The 25,790-nt window shown below is 41.6% G+C and overlaps 1 protein-coding gene across 2 annotated transcripts; it reads right to left on the bottom strand.

Annotated features, from left to right (window-relative positions):
- Positions 1 to 70: 70 nt before the first annotated feature.
- On the bottom strand, positions 71 to 25,731 carry LOC129841238 (zinc finger protein 692-like). Of its 2 annotated transcripts, none has more exons than XM_055909405.1 (7): positions 22,700 to 25,731; positions 22,162 to 22,292; positions 18,770 to 18,961; positions 8,260 to 8,421; positions 7,769 to 7,880; positions 7,415 to 7,542; positions 71 to 5,830 (listed from the first exon to the last, which is right to left on the bottom strand). In XM_055909405.1, exons 1-7 carry the CDS (start codon positions 22,959 to 22,961, stop codon positions 4,772 to 4,774), a joined length of 2,046 nt encoding a protein of 681 aa, XP_055765380.1. In that variant the 5' UTR covers positions 22,962 to 25,731; the 3' UTR covers positions 71 to 4,771. The 2 variants fall into 2 exon arrangements, with proteins under 2 accessions (XP_055765380.1, XP_055765381.1); XM_055909406.1 differs by lacking the exon at positions 71 to 5,830 and adding an exon at positions 6,323 to 6,893.
- Positions 25,732 to 25,790: the final 59 nt, after the last annotated feature.

Here is a 25,790-nt window from a genome sequence, read left to right as displayed (position 1 = left end):
TCACAAGTATAGCATAGGTTGTGCGCTCTGCAAACAACGTGTCCGATAATGAGAACGTAAAAGACTGGAATAATAATATAGGCTATTGAATGTATTAACATAAATTACCGTAACCAAACAAACATTGTAGATTAGAAATTATAGCAATTAACGGTAAATGTACTACTGTAATGGGGAATTGAAATACACAAACAATGTATACAATTTAGTTATGAAACAATGATTGTGCACAAATTTGCAGGAGAGAGCGTATTGCGCATCTTAGCCACACTCCCCTTCTTCTTGGACTGTGCCATCCCCCGGGCCTCCGCAATGGATTAGTCAACTGAGATGGGTGCGAATAAAACAGGTGTCTTGTGTGCCTATAAAAATATATATATTTGCAACTGCTCTACAGAAATAATCTTGGTTGACCAACAGCCTATCGACCAAACAATTGATCAGTGGACTAATTGGGTTCAGCCCATTTTATATCCAGAAAAAAAAATGAAAATAGTACATTTCAGAATCTGTCAAAGGGAATTTGGGCTGTCTGAGAAACACAATAGTGTCATCGGCATAGTGACACTTTATGCTGCAAACCTTTTTAACATTGATGAGTGAAATAAGTGGGTCCAATCTGATCACTTGAAAAAGGGGCTCTAAAGACAGGGCAAAGAGCATTGGTGATAATGGACATCCTTGTTTTGAGGAACGTTGTAAACGTCAAGGCTTGGATGAAATGTTTCCTGTCTGGTTACAACTGCTTGGGGTGCAGAATACAATGTTTTTAACATGGAGGTAAATCCTTTACCAAAACAAACCACAGATAGTTCCATTATATCATATCAAAGGCTTTTTCTGCATCCAAACTAAATAAATGCAGCAGGGACTGGGTAATAGTCTGACTCATATATATGATATGGAATATAGATGTCTAATATTGTCAGAAGCTGAACAACCCTTTATAAACCCAGTTTGATCACCGTTAATTAGATTTCCTACAAGCAGTTCCAATCTAATGGCAAGTACCTTTTGCAAACAGCTTGAGCTCAGGTGTGATAAAGCTTAAGGGCCTATACATTTTACAGTCTAGGGGAGATTTGCCCTTTGTTAGCAAAACTGTAATCAGTGATGTGTTTTGGTCTCTATGGAATTCACCATGTTTTAATGCATGACTGATGGAACCAAGAATTAGTGTCCCGACAATATCCCATATTTCAAGAAATGTCTCAGAAGAAAAACCATCAAGCCCTGGTGGTTTGCCTCTTCTTATAGATGTTAATGCGCTCCTGAGTTCTTTAAGACCAAGTGGAGAATCATGGAATTCAGATTGAGTTTGGGATGGTCCAATGTTAAGAAATGTGTCATCTTACTATGATCAGGGTCATCCTCTGACATCCTTATTTTCTACTGGGTCATGTGACATCTTAGCAGATGGTGTTTGAATTGTATTGATACAAGAAAAGGCTTCATTTTGCTTAAGCCTTGCAGCCAAAAGTCTACTATCATGTTCCCCTTCAGAATAATATGTTACTCTTGTGTGATGCATTATAAATTAGATCGTAGTAAGGTGTTATACTCATGTTTTAGCACTGTTAAAATCTTCCCCTTTTGCTCTGTAAACATTTGTTTCTGCTCGTTTTCAACCAGAGTAATGTTTTTCAAAGTCTACAATTTGTTTATTGCAAGTTTAATTAAGATGTGAGGCAAATTAGATAGTTTCCTCTCAAAAAAGGTTTTGTCACCTCCCCAAAGACACTGAGGGATGTTGCTGTATCTATTAAATCCATCATCGTAAATAAATATGATGTGGGTAAATGAGTCAGCTATAGAAAGTCAAGTCATCAGACAAACCTGACTAAACTATTTTGATGTGTACAGTAGATGTTTGTTAGTGTGTGGGTATGTGTAGGTATATTTATTTATATTTAAGTGTACACTGAGTGTACAAAACATTGCCCTCAGAACAGCCTCAATTCGCCTGGGCATGGACTTTACAAGGTGTCGAAACATTCCACAGGGATGCTGGCCCATGTTGACTCCAATACTTCCCACAGTTGTGTCAAATTGGCTGGATGTCCTTTGGTTGGTGGACCATTCTTGATACACACGGGAAACTGTTGAGCGTGAAAAACCCAGCAGCATTGCAGTTTGACACAACCATCACGGTTGACAACTCCAAGGTGTCCACCTCCAAAATTCAAAGAACCTTGTGGACAACACCCTGACATTCTCTGCAAACATCAAAGCAGTGACTCGCTCCTGCAGGTTCATGCTCTACAACATCCGTAGAGTACGACCCTTCCTCACACAGGAAGCAGCGCAGGTCCTAATCCAGGCTTTTGTCATCTCCAGTCTAGATGACTGCAACTCTTTGTTGGCTGGGCTCCCTGCTTGTGACATCAAACCCCTGCAACTTATCCAGAACACTGCAGCCCACCTGTGTTCAACCTTCCAAAGTTCTCCCATGTCACCCCGCTCCTCTACTGGCTTCCAGTTGAAGCTGGCATCCACTACAAGACCATGGTGCTTGCAGAGCAGCAAGGTGAACTGCCCCTTCCTACTTTCAGGCTATGCGAAAACCCTACACCCGAACCTGAGCCACCTCAGGTTACTTGGCCGTCCCACCCCTACGGGGGATCAGCTCCCACTCAGCCAAGTCAAAGCTCTTCTCTGTCCTGGCATCCCAATGGTGGAACAAGTGTCCCCTTGAAGCTAGGACAGCAGTCCCTGCCCATCTTACAAAAACGCCTAAAACCCTTTCTCTTCAAAGAGTACCTTAAATTAATCCCACAGTGCCCACCCCCCACCACCAAAACGTTTAAATGTCTCTTCCTACTAGCACAGATTTTGCTGATACAGCGCCTTCAGAAAGCATTCATACCCCTTGAACTATTCCACATTTAGTTGTGTTACAACCTGAATTCCAAATGGATTAAATACATTTGTTTTCTCACCCATATACACACATTACCCCATAATGGCAAAGTGAAAACGTTTTTTAGAAGTGTTTGCAAATATACTAATGAAATATAGAAATATCTAATTTACATAAGTATTCACACCCTTGAGTCAAGCAGGGATTACAGCTGTGAGTCTGAGTACATCTCTAAGAGCTTTGCACACCTGGATTGTGCAACATTTGACCATTATTCTTTTCAAAATTCTTCAAGCTCTGTCAAATTGGTTGTTGATCATTCCTAGACAACCATTTTCAGGTCTTGCCATAGATTTTCAAGTAGATTTAAGTCAAAACTGTAACTCAGCCACTCAGGAACATTCACTGTCGTCTTGGTAATCAACTTCAGTGTAGATTTGGCCTTATATTTTGGGTTATTGTCCTGCTGAAAGGTGAATTAATCCCCCAGTGTCTGGTGGAAAGCATACTGAACCAGGTTTTCCTCTAGGGGTTTGCCTGTGCTTAGCTCCATTCAGTTTGTTTTTTTTATCCTGAAAAACTCCCCAGTCCTTAACGATTACAAGCATACCCATAACATGATGGAGCAACCATTATGCTTGAAAATATGGAGAGTGGTACTCAGTAATGTGTTTTATTAGATTTAGCCCAAACATAACATGTGAATTGCTTTGCCACATTTTTTGCACTATTACTTTAGTGCTTTGTTGCAAACAGGATGCATGTTTTGGAATATTTTTATTCTGTACAGGCTTCCTTCTTTTCACTCTGTTAATTAGGTTAGTATTGTGGAGTAACTACAATGCTGTTGATCCATCCTCAATTTTCTCCTATCACAGCTATTACACTCTGTAACTGTTTTAAAGTTACCAGTGGTCTTATGGTGAAATCCCTGAGCGGTTTCCTTCCTCTCCAGCAACTGAGTTAGGAAGGACGTCTGTATCTTTGTAGTGACTGGGTGTATTGATAAACCATCCAAAATGTAATTAATAACTTCACCATGCTCAAACGGATATTCAATGTATGCTTTTTTAAAAATCCATCCACCAATAGGTGCCCTTCATTGCGAGGCATTGGAAAATCTCCCTGGTCTTTGTGGTTGAATCTGTGATTGAAATTACCTGCTCAACTGAGTGGCCTTACATGTATGTGAGGGGTACAGAGATGAGGTAGTCATTGAAAAATCATGCTAATCCCTATTATTGAACACAGAATGAGTCCATAAAACGTATGTGATTTGTTAAGCACAGTTTTACTCCTGAACTTATTTAGGCTTGCCATAATAAATGGGTTGAATACTTATTGACTTAAGACAATTTCGAAAAACACATTTCCACTTTGACATTGAATCAATTTAAAATTTAGGCTGTAACAGAACAAAATGTGGAAGAAGTCAAGGGGTGCTAATACTTTCTGAAGGCACTAAGTACTTTGAGGGAAAATGTACTTGCTATGACTGTGTTATGATTGTTTTACCCAGCTTTCTTACGATGAATGCATTGTACTGTCTCGAGAAAAAAATCTGCATGAACTTGATAAAATAGGCATTTGTGAACATAATATAGCCTACACAGTACAAACACAATATGTAACAGACTTTTTAGGCTTATATATCACACAATGTCTGGATGCAGTATTTTACCCAGGAATATTCAACACTGAAATCTGCTACTCTAGTTATTTCAAATGCGTCTGTGGATCTTTTCTGCTGACAATGAAAATTCATCTTTGTCTTTAATGCAGGGTTTGATATAAACGTCAGAAGCTATCGAGTGGAATGGTTTTTCTGCTGGTGTATCCTGAGGTAGCTCCTTTCTGAGGACCTCTTCCTGGCAAACAGCCTTTCTCCCGTGTGGACCTTCAGGTGTATCTTCAGCTGGTTCTGGTGGGAGAACCTCTTCTCACACTGGGGGCAGCTGTAGGGTTCTCCCCTGTGTGGACCCTCTGGTGCCTTTTCAGGTTGGACGAGTGGGAGAAGCGCATATGACACTGGGTACAGCTGAAAGGTTTCTTCCCACTGTGGACACTCCTGTGTCTGATAAGGTTACTCCGGAAGGAGAAGCTCTTGTAGCACAGCTTACACTTGAAGGGCCTCTCCTTGGTGTGAACGGTCTGGTGCTCCTTAACATAAGTTGCCTCAGCGAAGCACTTCCCACATGTGGGGCAGGCATACGGCTTGTCGGCGTCTGTCCTAATGCTCGGCCTTACACGTTGTGACCCAGTGACACCAGAGGAGGTAGAAGCAGGAGCCACCACCCCCAGGGGGTTAGTATTTGAGCTTCCTCCTTGACCTCTAACCATTGTTTGGGTGTTGTTGGGATTGTGTGCTGTGTTATAGGCTAAGTACATCTTGTGGTGAACACCCATCCTGACCTTGTCTGTATTGGTGGGGTAACCATGAGGTAACTGAGGAAGGCTAGACCCAGGTCCAGGCTTTCTATGGACCCATTCACCAGGCAGTAGATGAGATCCTGAAGGAGAAAGACTTCCTGTTAGACTCCCACTTGGGGGGTCTCCCACCACTCTCTGTGAAGGCTGAAGCCCAGGGTGACCTGCTCTGTTCATCATGGATACTGTAGTGTAGGAACAGGAGGGTCTATCTCTATCAGCCCCAGGCCCTGTTTCATCACTGCACTGAGACTGTGAAGAGAAAGGTCTGGGCTGCAGACTGGATCCCTGACTGGAGCCTCCGTCTCTCTGATGACCACGATGATTGTGGTTGTTCAGTCCCCTTGTCCACTGGTTGTGTTCTGTGTGGTGGTGGAGTCTCTGTCCCTCGTGGTTCGGTCCTGGTTGTGACTCGGGACGGAAGAGTGATGGCTCCTGATCCAGGGTTCTGATCCGGGGCCAGGATTTGTGACCAGCCGATTCAGAGGTCCAGTCTCTCCCGCCAGCAACACCGGATATCAGCAGGTACTCATGGACTGCAGACTGTGAACACAAATTTTACAGAAAAGCATAAAGATTTATATAAGAAACTCTTTGCTGTACCCACAGAAACTTGACATGATATTATAAAATGTTAACCACAGTCAAACCTATCTTAAAAAAATAAAATAATTATGTTTCCTTCTTTTACCCCGTTTTCGTGGTATCCAATTGGTAGTTACAGTCTTGTCTCATCGCTGCAACTCCCGTACGGAGAGGCGAAGGTCGAGAGCCGTGCGTCTTCCAAAACACAACCCGCTGCACCACTTAGGAGGCCTAAGCCCATCTCTAACACTGTGATTCAAGTACCTAACAATATGGAGCCATCTGAGTTTATTGTAAAATATTTACAGATGTGTTGATTCAAGAATGAAGTATAATGTTTTGGTTCGACTGAGCTAAGGGAAACTCAGTCCCTGCAATTATTGAAAAAATTGTCAGTCAGCACAGAGTCAAGTTAGTATTTAATTTCAACTAAATGGTCATACACTCACATAACGTGAAGTAAAGTACTTTTATTGCACAAAACCATACATGTGACAAGAAGAATAACTTTTCTCACTATGGTAATATGACCTTTTCTGTAAATCTGGCACCCTTGCTTTGATAACATACATTTTAGAATACTTTGGAAAAGGTTCAACATTACATTACACACACCTTCACTACTACATGACAATTAAACACGAATTAAGGTACTATCCTTATCTCCCTATAAAACGCCAGCATCAACCTAAAGAGTCGACTTATGTCACTCTTCATCAGTGAAGCATTTTTACAGACACCATCACACCAACCATCACCATATCATCTACTCTGCCTCATCATACTCATTATTTCCTCAGTTCACCTCATCCAGTTACCTACTGCATCCAAAACCAACAGAATTGACTACTAACTAACTAACTAGTACTACATGGAAAGATGTGGACTGTGGTGTGAGGGGATGACAGAGGCTCGCCTCGTAGGAGACTGTTGCTGATGTGTGTGGTGGTCTCTCAGGCACTTATTGCTGCCGATGCATCACGCAGGTGGGGGATACGCTTTCGGTGGTGGATGTTCCAGCCTACCTACAGAGGAGGAGGAGCTGTGAACTGCAGAGACAGATGTGCCTGATAAAGCTCTGGGCCTGTCTGGCTGATGTGTCTCCCTCCCTGGCTGTACCATCAACGCCGACTGCAATCAAGCTACTCCTTTACTGAACTGCATCGTCATCTAGCTGTGACCCTCTCCCATGAACTGCCAGCTCCCTGAATTTGTTTTAGTTTTTAAAAGAGACTTTGAGATTCTGTATGAAAAACGCTATATAAAATAAAGAAATACATGTATTATTATTAGTAGTAGTAGTAGTATTATTATTACTACTAATCACCATACAATAATCATTTTCTGCTGGTGTATCCTGAGGTAGCTCCTCTCTGTGTTGTTGCAACACAGAGAGGAGCTCCCCGTTCCCACGTACCAAATCTACGCCTCGCCCTGGTCTCAGCCAGTCTGTTGTCATGGATATGTTGTTTTGTGTTTCTGGTTGTAGTTAACAGTGTTGTTCCCCAGCCCAGAGTTCAGGATGCTGTCCTATCCACTGACCTCCACTATGTCACCTCTGGTCCAGCCCTGCTCAGTGATGTCGTCCCCTGGGCCAATAGCTGCACCGGTCTGGGTCTGGGAATCTAATATGGTCGCCCAGTCTCCCCTGTTAGCCTCCAACCAACCATCTGCACGAAGAGGTTAGAAAATAGACTTTACAAACATGACAGAGAACTCTACATATGGAGTTTTTTTGAGTAAATGATCTGGTCAAGTTCATACATTATGTGTGTTTTGTATGTAAACACAAGTTGTATTGATTTCATTTTATGAATGGAAAGAAATAGCCAAGTGCATCACTATTCCCATTGAAGATCTTTTACTGTATGTAGGTTATATGTATTTCTCCTTTACCTTGCTCCCCCATCTTTAGTCCACTCAGCAGATCAATGCTCTCTGGTCCATCTTCTATTGTCTCCTCTTTGACCAGCAACAGATCAGGCTTCCCATCCTCCATGTCTACTGACTGTAAGAGATACAGAGTGAGAGGATGTTGGATCAAGAAATCTGATTTGAGCACCCTGCTATGGAGCATCTTCTGATTGGACAATGCAAGCAAATTTTATACTCTGCAAACGTGTTAGTTGATTTGATTACTTGACAATTTTTAATGGTTTGATAATTCAAAGGCATGGTCCCACACTTAAGACAAAATCAATCAAGACCTGGGCCCATATCTACAAAGAGGTTTAGAGTAGAAGTGCTGATCTAGGATCTTTCCATGAAATCTTATTCATTATGAGTTAAAAGGCAAAACTGACCCTAGATCAGCACTCCTACTCAGAGGCTTTGTGGATACGGCCCCGACCTAATACCATTCAGACAGTAGTTCACAGTGGGCTCACCTCAGTGAGACTGTGTGTGGTCCTGTGCTGTTCAGCTGGGTCCTCTGTGGGTTCAGGAGGAGGTGTAGTCTGGTTGTCCTCCATGACCATCGTCCCCTCAGGGTTCCCCAGACCCTCCTCACACCTCTCCTCCTTCCCCAGCAGCACCTCTGGACCCTCCTCCTGGAAGAGAGAGGTGGTACAAATTACACACAGTGGTATGCGGGTTTGTTCACCCGCACCAGCAAGCAATTGCTATTAACCCATCCGCATCCGCCTGACCAAATGTGATAAAGTGAAAATCAGAGGCCCCGTAACCGACCATAACCGTAAATATAGAAAATGCACTGTAGGCTAGTCAGAGACGGCAAAAATGTTTTTGACAGGGGGTGTCTTTTTTTTTGCCTGATTCTGCTTATAATTTCCAACATTTTGGTATGCTATATAAACATTTTGGTATGCTATAATCTCCAACATTTTGGTATGCTAATAAATTAGGACCTAATCTATGGATTTCACATGACGGCAGGGGCACAGCCATGGATGGGCCTTGGAAGGCATAGGAGCCAGGCCCAGCTAATCAGAATGAGTTTCTCCCCCGTGGTCTGCGGTTCTGAGGCCGGTTGGACTTACTGCCAAATTCTCTAAAACAACGGAGGCGGCTTACGGTAGAGAAATGAACATTAAATTCTCTGGCAACAGCTCCGGTGGACATTCCTGCAAACAGCATGCCAATTGCACGCTCACTAAATAAATAATATTTTTGTGCTTATGGAACATTTCTGGGAGTTATTTCAGCTCATGAAACATGGGACCAACACTTTATTTGTTGCATTTATATTTTTCTTCAGTGTAGATGGAAGAGAAGCTGCTTGTGTCATTACATGTTGCCGTAGAAGACAAAATAAACCATTGCTCACCAGAATGTCATAAATCGATTCAAGCATTCATTCTATCTAGTTGACATCGGTGAAGTTCTCTGTCATCTCTGTTTCTTTCACAGAGCAAAGACTTTTAGGGACCGGGGAGTAAATGCAATAACAAAACAAAAAACGGGAATGAATTTCTCAGCAAAATTTCCAAATGACATTCGTTTGACCGGCTGTGACAATGAGGTTTCTGATAAGATTTCAGTTTGACATGGATGCATATTTTATGTGGTTGAAATACTAATCAGCTTTTATGATGCTGAAAAAGATTGCACCTCTACAGACAGCATCGAACTGCGCATTCGCATTCCCTCAAGATGCTAAAATAAATATTTATTCAACCCTGTTCTGAAGTCAAATTATATGATTTATTTTTTTACCTACATTTGTTGTGTCATTTTATTGCAAGAAATGCTTATAGTGCCTTCGAAAAGTATTCAGACCCCTTGACTTGTTCCACATTTTGTTACATTACAGCCTTATTCAAAAATGGATCAAATAAATAAAAATAATTTTAATACATTTTCGCAAATGTATTAAAAATTAAAAACAGATACCTTATTTACATACAGTACCAGTCAAAGGTTTGGACACACCTACTCATTCAAGGGTTTTCTTTATTTTTACTATTTTCTACATTTTAGAATAAAAGTGAAGACATCAAAACTATGAAATAACACATATGGAATCATGTAGTAACCCAAAAATAGTTAAATAAATTAAAATAGATTTTCTAATTGATTCTACAATGTAGCCAACCTTTGCCTTGATGACAGCTTCGCACACTCTTGGCATTCTCTCAACCAGCTTCATGAGGTACCTGGAATGCATTTCAATTAACAGGTGTGCCTTGTTAAAAATTAATTTGTGGAATTTCTTTCCTTCTTAATGTGTTTGAGCCAATCAGTTGTGTTGTGACAAGGTATGCGTGGTACATAGAAGATTGCCCTATTTGGTAAAAGACCAAGTCCATGTTATGTCAAGAACAGTTAAAATAAGCAAAGATAAATGACAGTCCATCATTACTTTAAGACAAGAAGGTCAGTCAATCTGGACATTTTAACAACTTTGAAAGTCTCTTCAAGTGCAGTCGCAAAAACCATCAAGCGCTATGAAGAAACTGGCTTTCATGAGGGCCGCCACAGGAAAGGAAGACCCGGAGTTAACTCTAATGAATTTATCCTCTGAAGCAGAGGTAACTGCACCTCAGATTGCAGCCCAAATAAATGCTTCACAGAGTTCAAGTAACAGACACATCTCAACATCAACTGTTCAGAGGAGACTGCGTGTATCAGGCCTTCATGGTCGAATTGCTGCAAAGAAACCACTACTAAAGGACACCAATAAGAGGAAAAGACTTGCTTGGGCCAAGAAACACGAGCAATGAACATTAGACCCGTGGAAATCTGTCCTTTGGTATGATGAGTCCAAATTTTTAGATTTTTGGTTCCAACAGCCGTGTCTTTGTGAGACGCAGAGTAGGCGAACGGATGATCTATGCATGTGTGGTTCCCACCGTGAAGCATGGAGGAGGAGGTGTGATGGTGCTTTGCTGGTGACACTGTCAGTGATTTGTTCAGAATTGAAGGCACACTTAACCAGCATGGCTACCACAGCATTCTGCAGTGATACGCCATCCTATCTGGTTTGCGCTTAGTGGGACTATCATTTGTTTTTCAACAAGACAATGACCCAAAACACACCTCTAGGCTGTGTAAGGGCTATTTGACCAAGAAGGAGAGTGATGGAGTGCTGCATCAGATGACCTGGCCTCCATAATCACCTGACCTCAACCCAATTGAGATGGTTTGGGTGAGTTGGACCACAGAGTGAAGGAAAAGCAGCCAACAAGTGCTCAGCATATGTGGGAACTCCTTCAAGACTGTTGGAAAATCATTCCTCATGAAGCTGGTTGAGAGAATGCCAAGAGTGTGCAAAGCTGTCTTCAAAGCAAAGGGTGGCTACTTTGAAGAATCTAAAATATAGAATATACTTTGATTTGTTTAACACATTTTTTGGTTATTTCATAGTGTTTATTTCTTCACTATTATTCTATAATGTAGAAAATAGTACAAATAAAGAAAAACCCTTGAATAAGAGGATGTGTCCAAATTTTTGACTGGTACTGTAAGTATTCAGACCATTTGCGAATACAACAGGTATAGACCTTACAGTAAAATGCTTACTTACGAGCCTCTAACCAACAGTGCAGTTTCAAAAAATATGGATAACAATAAGAGATAAAAGTAACAAGTAATTAAAGAGCAGCAGTAAAAAATTACAATATATACAGGGGGGTGCCGGTACAGAGTCAATGTGTGGGGGCACCGGTTAGTTGAAGTAATATGTACATGTAGGTAGAGTTAATACTATGTCATGACGCAGGCTTGATGGGGGAGGTTTATGACCCCCATAAATACCTTTCCCCTTTTTCCTCTCTCTACTCTACCGATGTGACTATTGAAAATCCCTTTGTTAACATAGAGAGTCTGGTGACATCAAAAGATGGGAAACGGAACCATATCTCAGTAATCCAACCAGTTGAAAATATGCGTTGGGACTTATTGAATATGATGTCAGTTCAGTTGGCGTCTGAGACATGATTACTAATGATAGGACGACAAACTGTATCTTCTAAAATCTACACATTCTAGTTATCAGATTCACATGGAATTGTTGTGCAATTTAAATGTTTAAATATGAAACTATTTGTGAAAAGATAAAATTGAATTTTTAGCTTCTTAATGAGAGAACAGTTTGTCAGAAGAACACCACTCTGCTCACTCAGAGGCCCCGCCCAAGTGAACATACATAGGTTAAAAACTATGAAACACATCGCTCTCTTCCAATCCTATATAAGCCCCTTGACGAAAATGTAACTTCCTGTTCCGAGGACGTTAAGGCGACGGTCCTAAGGGCTCAGATAACCTAACGAAATCAGCACCGAATTTCAACGTGAAGATGACGGTAAACACGCTGAAAGGATGAATTTCGACTATACCAGCCAGAACATAGCATGAGCTTAAAAGTATGGCAAATTGGTATGAACTTTGAACTCTTATTCACTCCAAAAGTGATACCTCCTATCCATTGAGTTAGCAGCAGTCGCTGTAAACGTGGGCTAGGAAAGGACGGACGACGTATCCATTCTACCACGCCCCAGTTCACCACTAGACAGTCTTCAGAGGACCAGAGATCCATTGCTGGACAACCCAGACTCCCATCTACGACCAACCGATCGAAGAGCAGCTCAGAGTAAATATTTATTGCATTTTCCTTTTCCAAATGCGGTTATTTAGAATGCATAAGATTATGTATTTACGATAGAGTAGCTGACTACGGCCCGATAGAGACATAGCTTCTCCCTTTGTTCCTCAGTCTTCCCGCTCTTTCATTCAAACCCAACCCCTTTTCCTTTGTGTAATCAGCCGTCATGTCGGCTCCGTCCACCAGGGACGTTTTCTTTGTTGACATAATTTGTAATCAATGTATGGTCCATTCTGTGTATATATAATTCTGTGTGATTATTTAGGTATTTAGTAAATAAATAATTAAACCAAATGTTGTATTGCTGATTCAACTTGTTAGCCAGGGTTCGTGAAGAACACCAAGAATTTACAACATTCAGATGAGACTGAATAAGGTGAGGATTAAATATTGACTGCTACTGATGTAAAAGATTACTAGGTCTTTAAGAGTTTATTTGGAAGATAACAGCTCTATAAACATTATTTCGTGGTGCCCCAACTTTCTAGTTAATTATTTACCCGATTAGCTTAATCAGGTAATATTAATTACAGAGAAATTATTTTATAGAATAGCATGTCATATCACTTAATCCGGCATAGCCAAAGACACGACAACTATGAGACTCGAAATTGAGCTGAGGTGCATCCTGTTTCCATTGATCAACCTTGAGATGTTTCTATAACTTGATTGGAGTCCATCTGTGGTAAATTCAATTGTTTGGACATGACTTGGAAAGGCACACAACTGTCTATATAAGGTCCCACGGTTGTTAGTGCATGTCAGAGCAAAAACCAAGCCACGAGGTCGAAGAAATTGTCTGTAGATGCTCCGAGACAGAATTGTGTCAAGGCACAGATCTTGGGAAGGGTACCAAAACATTTCTGCAGCATTGAAGGTCCCCAAGAACTCAGTGGCCATCATTCTTAAATGGAAGAAGTTTGGAGCTAAACTAAGCAATCTGGCCAAACTAAGCAATCGGGGTAGAATGGTCTTGGTCAGGGAGGTGACCAAGAACCCGATGGTCACTCTGACTGAGCTCTAGAGTTCCTCTGTGTAGATGGGAGAAACTTCCAGAAGGACAACCATCTCTGCAGCACTTCACCAATCAGGCCTTTATGGTAGAGTGGCCAGACGGAAGCCACTCCTCAGTAAAAGGCACGACGGCTTGCATGGAGTTTGCCAAAAGGCACCTCTGACCATGGGAAACAAGATTCTCTGGTCTGATGAAACCAATATTGAACTCTTTGGCCTGAATGCCAAGTCTGAAGGAAACCTGGCACCATCCCTACGGTGAAGCATGGTGGTGGCAGCATCATGCGGTGGGGATGTTTTTCAGTGGCAGGGACTGGGAGACTAGTCAGTATTGAAGCAAAGATGAACGGAGCAAAGCACAGAGAGATCTTTGATGAAAACCTGCTCCAGAGCACTCAGGATCTCAGACTGGGGCGAAGGTTCACCTTGCAACAGGACAACGACCCTAAGGACACAGCCAAGACAACGCAGGAGTGGCTTCGGGACAAGTCTCTGAGTGGCCCAGCCAGAGCCCAGACTTGAACCTGATCGAACATCTCGGGAAAGACCTGAAGATAGCTGTGCAGCGATGCTCCCCATCCAACCTGACAGAGCTTGAGAGGATCTGCAGAGAATGGGAGAAACTACCCAAATACAGGTGTGCCAAGCTTGAAGCGTCATACCCAAGAAGACTCAATGCTGTAATCGCTGCCAAAGGTGCTTCAACAAAGTACTGAGTAAAGGGTCTGAATACTTATGTAAATGTCATATTTTTATTTGTAATAATTTGCAAACATTTCTAAAAACCTGTTTCCTTTGTCATTATGAGGTATTGTGTGTAGATTGAGGGGGGGGAAAACTATTTAATCAATTTTAGAATAAGGCTGTAATGTAACAAAACGTGGAAAAAGTCAGGGGGTCTGAATACTTTCCCGAAGTCACTGTAATTCTGCAGGAGTTAATTAAGGTTAATTAATTAATTAAGGCTATGTGAGAGTTTACAGTCATTGTCCAGATTTCAGTTTCCATTGAACCCATCTGAACAGTAGGCTATAGTTCCCTTGACCTGCCATAGGTCTATTTGAAGTCCCAGTCTTGTGACTGTCAAATTTGTGTAGCGCCTCACAATCATCACACATAACATAGCCAGCACTGCTATCATCCTCTTTTACCACTAAACCAAATCTTTCCCAAACATTACTTTTCAACAATCCATTTCGCAGCTTTTAGCCTCCATGGATCAACGTAAAAAGATGGACTAGCATAAATCGCGCCGCCATTTCCTGGTTGCTAAAATTCTAATAGTTTGCCTAATTTCTGTTTATGTGACAAAACAAGCAAGTATAGTGTAGAGAATCATTGCACCATCTAAACCGCTGAGAAATACATTTTCCATAATCAAAAATGTTGTATTTACATCTTTTTGAAACTGGTGTAAAAAAAATGAAAGTTAAAGACGCAAAAGTGAAACTTAAAAACGGGAAGTATAGAAATAGCACAAACTTGCTTTAAATGAGAATGACAGATGATAACACACATTTCTATGTGAATTTGGTTGGGTCGCGTTGCAGCTTTAACTTTTTCTGCCCCTTGGTGTATAGGCTGTTTGGTGTACATACAATTAAAGCTTAGGCTTACACACTAAAGCCAGATTGTTTTTTCTTTCATTATTTTAGGCTAAATATACCCTATAGATATAAACTACACAAAAATAATAAATTTCTGGATTTTTTTAAGGTGTCGTTTTCTCTTTACTCAACCCACCCGCCACGAACCACACAATATTTCATGACCCTAAACCCACCCTGCAGATATAACCGTGGGGGGACTGCTCATTGAGTCAAACCGCGCACGTACACACAGATAAAACACACTTTCAACATGGTGTGTTTTTTTGCCCACTACATTTGAGTCCTATACTGTAGTTACAGAATGACTAAATTGTTGTTAAACCCATCATGGTAGACATAAATATGACATTGTGGGTAAAAATAAGTCCACTATGATAAGTCAAAAGTCATCAGTCAAACCTGACTAAACTATTTTGAAATGTACAGTAGGTGTTTGTTAGTGTGTGGGTATGTGTAGGATTATTTAGTAAGTGTATATTGGTTATAAAGCGCTGCTGGGTATATGCTGAATAGGGTGAGATCAGATGTGATGAATATTAAAGAGTCTCAATGAAAGTCTTAAAATGAAAAGTCCCATTTTGTGTTTATTAAAATATAAACAAGTTTTAAATACACCATATGAAATCCACACATACAGTTGAAGTCAGAAGTTTACATACACTTAGGTTGGAGTCATTAAAACTAATTTTTCAACCACTCCACAAATTTCTTGTTAACAAACTATAGTTTTGGCAAGTCGGTTAGGACACCTACTTTGTGCATGACACAAGTAATTTTTCCAACAATTGTTTACAGACAGAATATTTCACTTATAATTTACTGTAGCACAATTCCAGTGGGTCAGAAGTTAACATACACTAAGTTGACTGTGCCTTTAAACAGCTTGGAAAATTCCAGAAAATGATGTCATGGCTTTAGAAGCTTCTGATAGGCTATTTGACATCATTTGAGTCAATTGGAGGTGTACCTGTGGATATATTTCAAGGCCTACCTTCAAACTCAGTGCCTCTTTGCTTGACATCATGGGAAAATCAAAAGAAATCAGCCAAGACCTCCGAAAAATTGTAGACTTCCACAAGTCTGGTTCATCCTTGGGAGCAATTTCCAAACACCTGAAGGTACCACGTTCATCTGTACAAACAATAGTACGCAAGTATAAACACCATGGGACCACGCAGCCGTCATACCGCTCAGGAAGGAGACACGTTCTGTCTCCTAGAGATGAACGTACTTTGGTGCGAAAAGTGCAAATCAATCCCAGAACAACAGCAAAGGACCGTGTGAAGATGCTGGAGGAAACAGGTACAAAAGTATCTATATCCACAGTAAAACAAGTCCTATATCGACATAACCTGAAAGGCCGCTCAGCAAGGAAGAAGCCACTGCTCCAAAACCGCCATAAATAAAGCCAGACTACGGTTTGCAACTGCACATGGGGACAAAGATTGTACTTTTTGGAGAAATGTCCTCTGGTCTGATGAAACAAAAATAGAACTGTTTGGCCATAATGATCATCGTTATGTTTGGAGGAAAAAGGGGGAGGTTTGCAAGCCAAAGAACGTCATCCAACCGTGAAGCACGGGGGTGGCAGCATCATGTTGTGGGGGTGTTTGCTGCATGAGGGACTGGTGCACTAAACAAAATAGATGGCATCATGAGGATGGAAAATTATGTGGATATATTGAAGCAACATCTCAAGACATCAGTCAGGAAGTTAAAGCTTGGTCGCTAATGGGTCTTCCATATGGACAATGACCCCAAGCATTCTATTAAAGTTGTGGCAAAATGGCTTAAGGACAACAAAGTCAAGGTATTGGAGTGGCCATCACAAAGCTCTGACCTCAATCCTATAGAAAATTTGTGGGCAGAACTACAAACCTGAGTCAGTTACACCAACTCTGTCAGGAGGAATGGGCCAAAATTCACCCAACTTATTGTGAGAAGCTTGTGGAAGGCTACCTGAAAGGTTTGACCCAAGTTAAACAATTTAAAGGCAATGCTACCAAATACTAATTGAGTTCATGTAAACTTCTGACCCACTGGAATGTGATGAAAGAAATAAAAGCTGAAATCATTCTCTCTACTATTATTCTGACATTTTACATTCTTAAAATAAAGTGATGATCCTAACTGACCTAAGACAGGGAATTTTTAGTAGGTTTAAATGTCAGGAATTGTGAAAAACTGAGTTTAATGTATATGGCTAAGGTGTATGTAAACTTCCGACTTCAACTGTACATGTCATGTCTCAACTAAAAATCTGCATGAACTTGATAAACTGCATTAATATACTCATTAAAAGTGTCTCGGGGAAAAAAATTAAGTAGGTAAATGGAAGTAATGAAATAGGCATTTGTGAACATCATATAGTCTACACAGTACAAACACAATATGTCACTGACTCTTTAGGCTTATATATATATCACACAATGTCTGGATGAAATATTCTACTCAGATATATTCAACACTGAAAGCTGTTACTGTCGTTAATCCAAATGCATCTATGGATCTTTTCTGCTGACAACAATGAAAATTAATCTTTGTCTTTAATGCAGGGTTTGATCTAAATGTCAGAAGCAATGGAGTCGAATGGTTACTTTCTATGTTATGAAGTGGAATGTTTTTTCTGTTGGTGCATCCTGAGGTTGCTCCTCTCTGAGAACCTCTTCCCGTAGTGCGTACAGGCAAACGGGCTCTCTCCCATGTGGACCTATAGGTGCATCTTCAGCTGGTGCTGGTGGGAGAACTTCTCACACTGGGGGCAGCTGTATGATTCTCCCCTGTGTGGACCCTCTGGTGTCTCTTCAGGTTGAATGAGTGGGAGAAACTGGCCCGGCACACGTGGCAGACGAAGGGTTTCTCCCCCGTGTGGACCCTCTGGTGCCTCTTCAGTGTGCCAGCCTCTGCAAAGCGCATGTGACACTGGGCACAGCTGAAGGGTTTCACCCCTGTGTGGACCCTCTGATGGATCTCCACCTTCTGGGGGCAGCTGAAGCCTTTGTTACAGAACATGCAGAGAAACTGTTTCTTTTTACTACCGCCTGATGTTGCTCCCCTTTCCTGAACCTGGGCTCTAGCCCTTTCATTTGAGTTCAATACCTGATCGAAAAGGTCGCGGCTCTGTGAATCGGAAGGCCCCATCGACGTGAACACTGGGTCGCGATCCCTGAGCGTGTGTAAAGGGGAGTGGGTCGCGACATTTGGATTTGTCTCTAAACTTTCCCTATAATCTAAGAAATCCCTGCCCTGTGAGTATCCGTCTCCTAGGTGACTATCTGCATTCCATGTGGGAGGAGTATCACCCTCTACTTTCACAGTCGCCTCATCTACCACTATAACCTCCCCTTTCTTATCTAGGCAGCCTTCAGAGTATACACTACTACTGTACCGGTTCCAGTCCCCTCTAGACTGATCAGTCTGTGTCTCTAAACCCAAGGGCATGTTGACAGGTTCCATCTCTGTAGTGTAAGAACAAGACGGATCATTGCCAACTTCTAACGCGTCACCTGAGTCCAGATGGGAATGAACTGTCCTCAAGTCACCGTAAAGTAAATACTCTGAGGCGGGAGCAGGAGGACAGCCCAGTCTCCCCAGCCCCAGCCTCTCTGTGTCTGATCTGTGGTCAGATCCTGTGTGTAAGAGCCTTTTTGTGACAGTTAAAGTCTCTGTGTCCGTCTCTGTCTTGAGGACGCCATTCGGCTTTCCACTGACCTCCGCGATGCTGTGTCGGGTCCTGGGCTGGGGCGTGGCGGCGGTGGATAGGTTCTCCATGGATTCAGGGGGCACCACTCCAGCCGCTGCTCCAGTCTGGATGTTTCTGCTTTGTTGTGGATCGTCTCCTTCAGTCCTCTCCTGCTTGAGCAGAGATGATCCTCCAGGACCTGCAGCTTCTGCATCTGCAGACTGACAAGAAGAGAGGAGTTTCTTAAGGGTACATGAGTAGAATTGGATAACAATGTCGTAGCAGTGTTTCCTCTGGCAAAATTAGTAGCAGTGGGGGGAAAAAGTTGAATTCTAATCCAAAATGAATGAAAATAAAATTATGCTGACACCATCTAAAATATAATTTATACCTTCATAAATGGGCCCCAATAACATATTCCCAATAACATATTTGTACAATTATATTTTTGAATTATTTTAGGGATGATCCCATTTAGTCGACTGATCAATCGTCTGGTCTATAGGCTTGTTGGTCGACCGAGATTTCTTTAGTCGACCAGTCTAAATGTTTCGTTTTTTTCATGGTGCACAAGACACCTGTCTGATTCGCGCCTGTTTCATCCATTGCGGAGGCCACGGGGATGGCACAGTCCATCACTCTAAGACATGTGATACTGAAGTTGTATATGGCTATACTTTGTAAAAATAAATGGTGCAACACTAATAAATCAAATAATAATATTTTACAACAAATGCACTTTCTCCCGTGTTGGATACGGTCGCTGTCCACATAATCTTCAGTGCGCCGTAGAATTGGCGCCTTTCCCTATTGGCGCCTTTCCCTATGTTGTTATGTGCATAATAGCAAAGTTGACCAGCATATTGGGATTGAGAACCATGCGGCGGAGGCAGCAGCAGCAGAGATGAGGAAACAGCCCATGCCTTAGCCTAATTGTCTAAGAAAGTTGAGGAGAGAGGAAACCCCAACATGTTGGATAAAGCAATTTCACAGATTCGGCTGTTTTTAATCTTTGCTATGCTGTAATAAAGGCTTTTAAAAAGTTTTTTGTTACAACAGACTGGCATTTCTTATTTATTTAGTGTTGTTTACACTGTTCCAAACAGATTACAATATAATTCTTCTGGCTAACAACACCTGTTTGTCACACATAATATGCACGCAGCTCTCGCTCCTATACCCTACACTTTCTTGAACTTCTTATTGTTATTATTACAATTATTATTATGGTCATCATTATAATACGTAATGTCATTATCATTAGTCGTCTTTGTATAGTAGCCTTGTATAACCACCATCGAGCTACAGGCCTAAGAGCGCGTCCTGTTAAGTCATAATAGCGTAACTTACTTAGCCCTATATTTCAATATATAGGCTACCGTATCAATCAATCAATGAGTCCCTTGTTCATGCCATCAAACAGCATACGAGACATTCATGCTTTGAAATGCAATCAAGCATTTTAGTTTTAAATTAATTAACAAAGGCAGCTTTGAATAATTAGCCTAAACAAGAAATAAACTGCAATTCACAAATGCATGCAACTGTTTTTAGTCTGCTGTAATAAAGGCTTTATAAATCATTAGTGTTGTTATTTAGTGTTGTTAACACTGTTCAAATGGTCAGAAAAAATCTAACAGCAACTGTTTGGCACACATAACTCACGCAACGCTTGCTCCTAGACCCTACTTGTTATTGATCTCCAGTAGCTTCCACAACTAAGTCAAATGTCTTCCACATATCTGACTTCCCCTTTACCTCCTGAGCAAACAGTAAACATTCACCCATATTTTTCACGTCCTCCGCATCCATTTTGCTGTCACGTGTTACTGTGTTCGTAGTTTGTTATAACCAATTTATTGACATCATTATGATAGGCTATAGGTCAGGTCCTATTGGTTGCATGTGATGCTTACATGTTTCACGTAAAGAGAGCAAGGGTTGAGGGAATAGGGAATGTTTTTCCTAAACAAATTAGGGATTTCATTAAAATAACTTTTCAGTCAGAAACAAGTAAGAAACTAAATGGCTGAAATGAGGTTGCAGCATCAGCACCGACAGCACAATAAACACATGCTGTGCCTCTGGTGCCTTTTCACTGCAGTAGGGAGGAAAGCGAGACAACGTGAACCAGTCACACAGGCACTCCATGTCTTCTTTTTTTGTTGTTGCATAGTGTGATCATCAGGCTCTTTCTTGAGTAATTTGTGTGTCTTAATTATTTAATCAAACAGTGTGCTTAAAGCATTAGATAAGCTTTATTAAAAAATATATAGAAAAATAAGTTTAAACATTTCAACCAATCTAATTTTAACATATTGGACCATAAATATAGCCTATGCATGGTCCATATGATCAAATGTGCTATTAGCAATAAGCATTATCACCTGTAGCCCAACTGATGCAGCATAGTGGCTATAAATAAATAGGCTGAAGCATGGGGTTGCCATCTGCATTTACCTATTGGGCTAATCATTAGCTAGATCCCAAATATGGGACCTTTTAGCTAGTTAGCATCCTATTGCTGAATTTTATGTCCCAAAAAACATGAATAACACAGCAAATATAATATAGGCCTACCTCTTATGATAACTTGGAGTAACCCCCCCCCCCCCCCCCCCCCCATTTCATGTCACTATTCCCCCCCAGCACTTTCCCTGGATGCCACTACTCTTGCTCAACTAAAAATGTTATCTGTCTCATCAAAAAAAAGTAACTCCCCCAAAATATTTTGAGGAAGGGTTGTGTTTAACCCCAAGTTACCCTACAATTGGCCTTTGTTACATTTAGCCCCACTCTCCCCTATACACAGGGAATTGGATCAGGAATGTGCTTAACAATGCTACTGCTAAAAACCATGGGTTTAAAATGGTGCAGTTCGCTAAGGAGTTGAACAATAAATAAAGTTGGAATGGAAAATTGGGATCTCTATTTTTAACAAAGGCCATTACAACTGCTGCTTTCCCAGTAATTGCAAGAATTGTTATGCATTGACTGCCTATCAGAATTCATGTTTTTCGCCCTATGGCACTCATAACTTGAATGCGCCTTGAGGGGAATATCTCTCTCGCATAGAACACACAACAACAAGCCGACTAGGTAAAGAGAAACTATTCTACTATGGGGTTGTCATGCATTACTCGTTTTGTTTGCAGAGGCAAAGTAAATGTGTACTGTTCTAGAATCTTTAAAGTGCGCCTCGGCAGACATATTCTTTTCATGTTCCATATTTCTTTGCCGTTGCGCAGCGCCACAGATAAATGACTGCAGCGAAAACCCTGTGTCAGAGAAGTCTCACAAGCTCCCCTATGGCAGATACATGTAAGCAAGTGAATAGCTGAGGGGAGCCTTTCTGAAATAAATGGGCCACATTTGATTTACAAAGTAACTGTAATTTTTTATGCAACACTATTACACTAACCTCTATCATGATAACGTGCTGGGTTGAGGTTCCACTCCCCTCATCAACAGTGATTGGTTGGTCATCTCTCCATGTGTTGTGTCCTGCTGGCTTCACAAAACTCCTGTGGCCTCCAGTGAGATGTCCTTCACCTGAGAGAGTGATTGGGGGAAAGACGTGGTTAGGTTAGCTACTGTCAATGCTCAACGGTATATTGTACACAATTGATCATGTCTAGAACTGGCAAGGATGTAAGGTAACACTTCTAACTCCTTGATATACTATTTATTGATTGATGTAATATGTTCCATGCATTACATTGTTTTCATTGGGTAAATAATACGAAGTACAGTAAACAAAAATCTGGTTATAATATGATAGTGTCTTTGCGCAAGACAGCCAAGTATTCTGGGTAGTTATTGCATACTATCAAAAAAACTGACCAAGACCCAATTCTGGCTAACCAACTACAGTACGTGTTTAACACATCTAAGGTCACACATGCGCAGAGAGGATTGGGGCGACAGGCAGCGCAACCTCGGCCTTCTGCAAAATGTACCTCTTGCCATTCCTCTGTATCGGTCGAGGATCTTGACACTTCTAGGACGAATGGTCCTATCTGCGCGCTCCCGTGACACCTTCAGTTCCAGCAGCTGTAGTTTCCTCCGCAATGTCTTGTTTTCTTTCTGGCTTTGAGTAATTTCCAAACGAAACACTGCATAGTCGTCATCTACGAGTTTACAGATCTCTGCCACAGCGGCATTCGCTAGCACCTCCATGACGGAGGCTATTTGAGTGTGAAAACCCATACAGTTAGCCATTGTTAGCAGCTAGCTAGCCTTACCTAGAACATTTAGCAACCAAGTCCTGTCTCCAACGCGAAATAAACACTACCTGAGATAAGTATGTATTTCTGTGCAGTTAGGCATATTTTGAGTTCCAAGGTGTTAATAAACGTCTAAATAACAATACTAAAAACGCTATCGTGATAATTGTTTTGGGTAACTGTTCACTTCCGCTTACACTGAAGAGAAAGAATCTTATTGGTTGGCATCACAGCTCAAAGGCTGTGGTTAACTGAAAAGGTTATGCGCCTTGTTCTTTGAAATACGGTACTGATTATTACGTTACATATCAAATCTATTCGTGATCACTATCTTTCAAGCTTAGAGAATACTTGTTTAGAACGAACAGTGTGTTAGCAAGAATAGAGTTGAAAATAATAATTCCTTTATTCCATCTACTCAGTAAGGTAAATATTCAAGTGCTTGTTCTAGTCTAGGATTACTGTCGCTGTAAAAAACAGGTATTTACACAAGCCTGTTTCAAATGACAAGTTAACAAAGTGTTAATTAATGAGGGGTATGTGGTTAATTACTCTCTTACCACAAGACACTTCACATGATAACTATAATATTTCTGCTAAATAATAGTTCCCAGACATCCCCTGCATACCTTCTGAAATCAAATCAGTCACATAGATATAATTGCGAGTACAGCGAAATGCCTGTGCTTATAGTTCCGACAGTGCAGCAATATCTAACACGTAGTTTAACAATTCCACAACAACGACCTAATACACACAAATCTCAGGAAGGAATGGAATAAGAGTATATACATATAAATATATGGATGAGCAATGAAAAAGCAAGTGGCGTAAGAATCAGAATTTGTTAGGTAACATAGATAATTAAGATGTATTATCTGCATAATATGCTAATATGATAGTTATTTGAATGCAGCCCTTCGGACTCTGGTGTTGGCAGTTTCACTTCCACCCTCAGCTGGGGCTGTCACCTGGGGCCCATAGAGGGGAGAAGTCAGGCTTGTCTTTCACATGTCCCTGGTGCTATGCAAAATATCAGAAAGAGAAGAGGACAGGAGGGAACATTGTCTTTAAATGTGAATGTGTCTTTACCTATTTCTAAACCATGTGAAGGAATGGCGTGATTAATGGGGAACCAACTACTTGTCTCCACAATGTCTGTGCGCCAGTCACTCTCTCCTTTGGCCTTGGGGGAAATAAGGTTTGAGACAAGATGTGTGGGGTAGTGTCTGGAACCATTGTATGTCATCTCTGATGTTGCACCTATCCTGGGATAGTGTATGACCTAGAGGCTCACTCACCTCAGTGAGCTTGTCCAGGCGTGTGGTAAAGAAGGGGTTATACTTGAGATGGGTGTATCTGGAGTTGACAATTGATTTATGCCACAGAATGAGTTGGTGTTTTTGTGCTATGAAGTACCAGGAACGAGATCGGAGCCTCGTCTTAGGGGCCAAACTGAACAATAAGAACAGTCTTCATAGCAAATGCTATCTGGCTGCGGGATACTGCTTTCTCATTTATCAAGTCTCACCTTGTGACCCGTTCCACACATCTGTTGTTTGTCATGTCGACTAGGGAGTGGATCTTTGCTATAAAAGATTTTAGTAGCCTTTGTGTCGTGGCTCTCAACAAATCATCTGAGGGTGGTTTGTCGACCAGCCGTCGCTATTGCAGAGCTCTCACTAATAAAGATTCAGTTTAAGTATAACTCTGACTTGTGTGATAAGTTTGTCTCTCCTCATTTGATAATACAGAAATGAACCACCACAAGCGGCATAGGCAAGATGCAATAGATGGTATAAAATACAGTATATACATATGAGATGAGTAATGCAAGATATGTAAACATTATTAAAGTGACTAGTGATTAATTTATTAAAGTGGCCAATGATTTAGGTAGTATGTAGGCAGTACCCTCTCTGTGTCAGTGATGGCTGTTTAACAGTCTGATAGCCTTTAGATAGAAGCTGTTTTTCAGTCTCTCGGTCTCAGCTTTAATGCACCTGTACTGACCTCGTCTTCTGGATGGTAGCGGGGTGAACAGGCAGTGGCTTGGGTAGTTGTTGTCCTTGATCTTTTTGGCCTTCCTGTAACATCGGGTGCTGTGGGTGTCCTGGAGGGCAGGTAGTTTGCCCCCAGTGATGCGTTGTGCAGACCGCACCACCCTCTGGAGGGCCTTGCGGTTGTGGGCGGTGCAGTTGCCGTACCGGGTGGTGATACAGCCAGACAGGATGCTCTCAATTGTGCATCTGTAAGCTTGTGAGGGTTTTAGGTGACAAGACAAATTTCTTCAGCCCCATGAGGTTGAAGAGGCGCTATTGCACCTTCCTCACCACACTGTCTGTATGGGTGTACAATTTCAGTTTGTCTGTGATGTGTACGCCGAGGAACTTTCCACCTTCTCCACTACTGTCCTGTCGTGTGGATAGGGGGGGGGCGCTCCCTCTGAATCCCAGGGTGATCTGCTCTGCTCATCATGGATACTGTGGAGTTTGTATCATAGGAACAGGAGGGTCTATCTATCAGCCCCATTCCCTGCTCCATCCCTGCACTGAGACTGTGAAGAGAAGGGTCTGGGCTGCAGACTGGATCCCTGACTGGACTCCCCCCAGTCTCTCTAATGACCACCAAGAGTGAGGTTGTTCAGTCCAACTGTCCGCTGGTTGTGTTCTATGTAGTGGTTGTGGTCGAGTCTCTGTCCCTTGCGGTTGGGACCGTTGTTCTGACTCGGGAAGGAAGAGCGACAGCTCCTGATCCATGATCCTGACCAGTTGCTTCATAGGTCCAGTCTCTTCCGCCAGTAACACCAGATCAGCAGGTCTTC

The sequence above is a fragment of the Salvelinus fontinalis genome, chromosome 42, assembly GCF_029448725.1.
Source record: "Salvelinus fontinalis isolate EN_2023a chromosome 42, ASM2944872v1, whole genome shotgun sequence".
NCBI classification, from domain to species: Eukaryota; Metazoa; Chordata; class Actinopteri; order Salmoniformes; family Salmonidae; genus Salvelinus; species Salvelinus fontinalis.
Note: the sequence above shows the minus strand (reverse complement) of the source record. Positions and strands in the feature narration are given on the sequence as shown.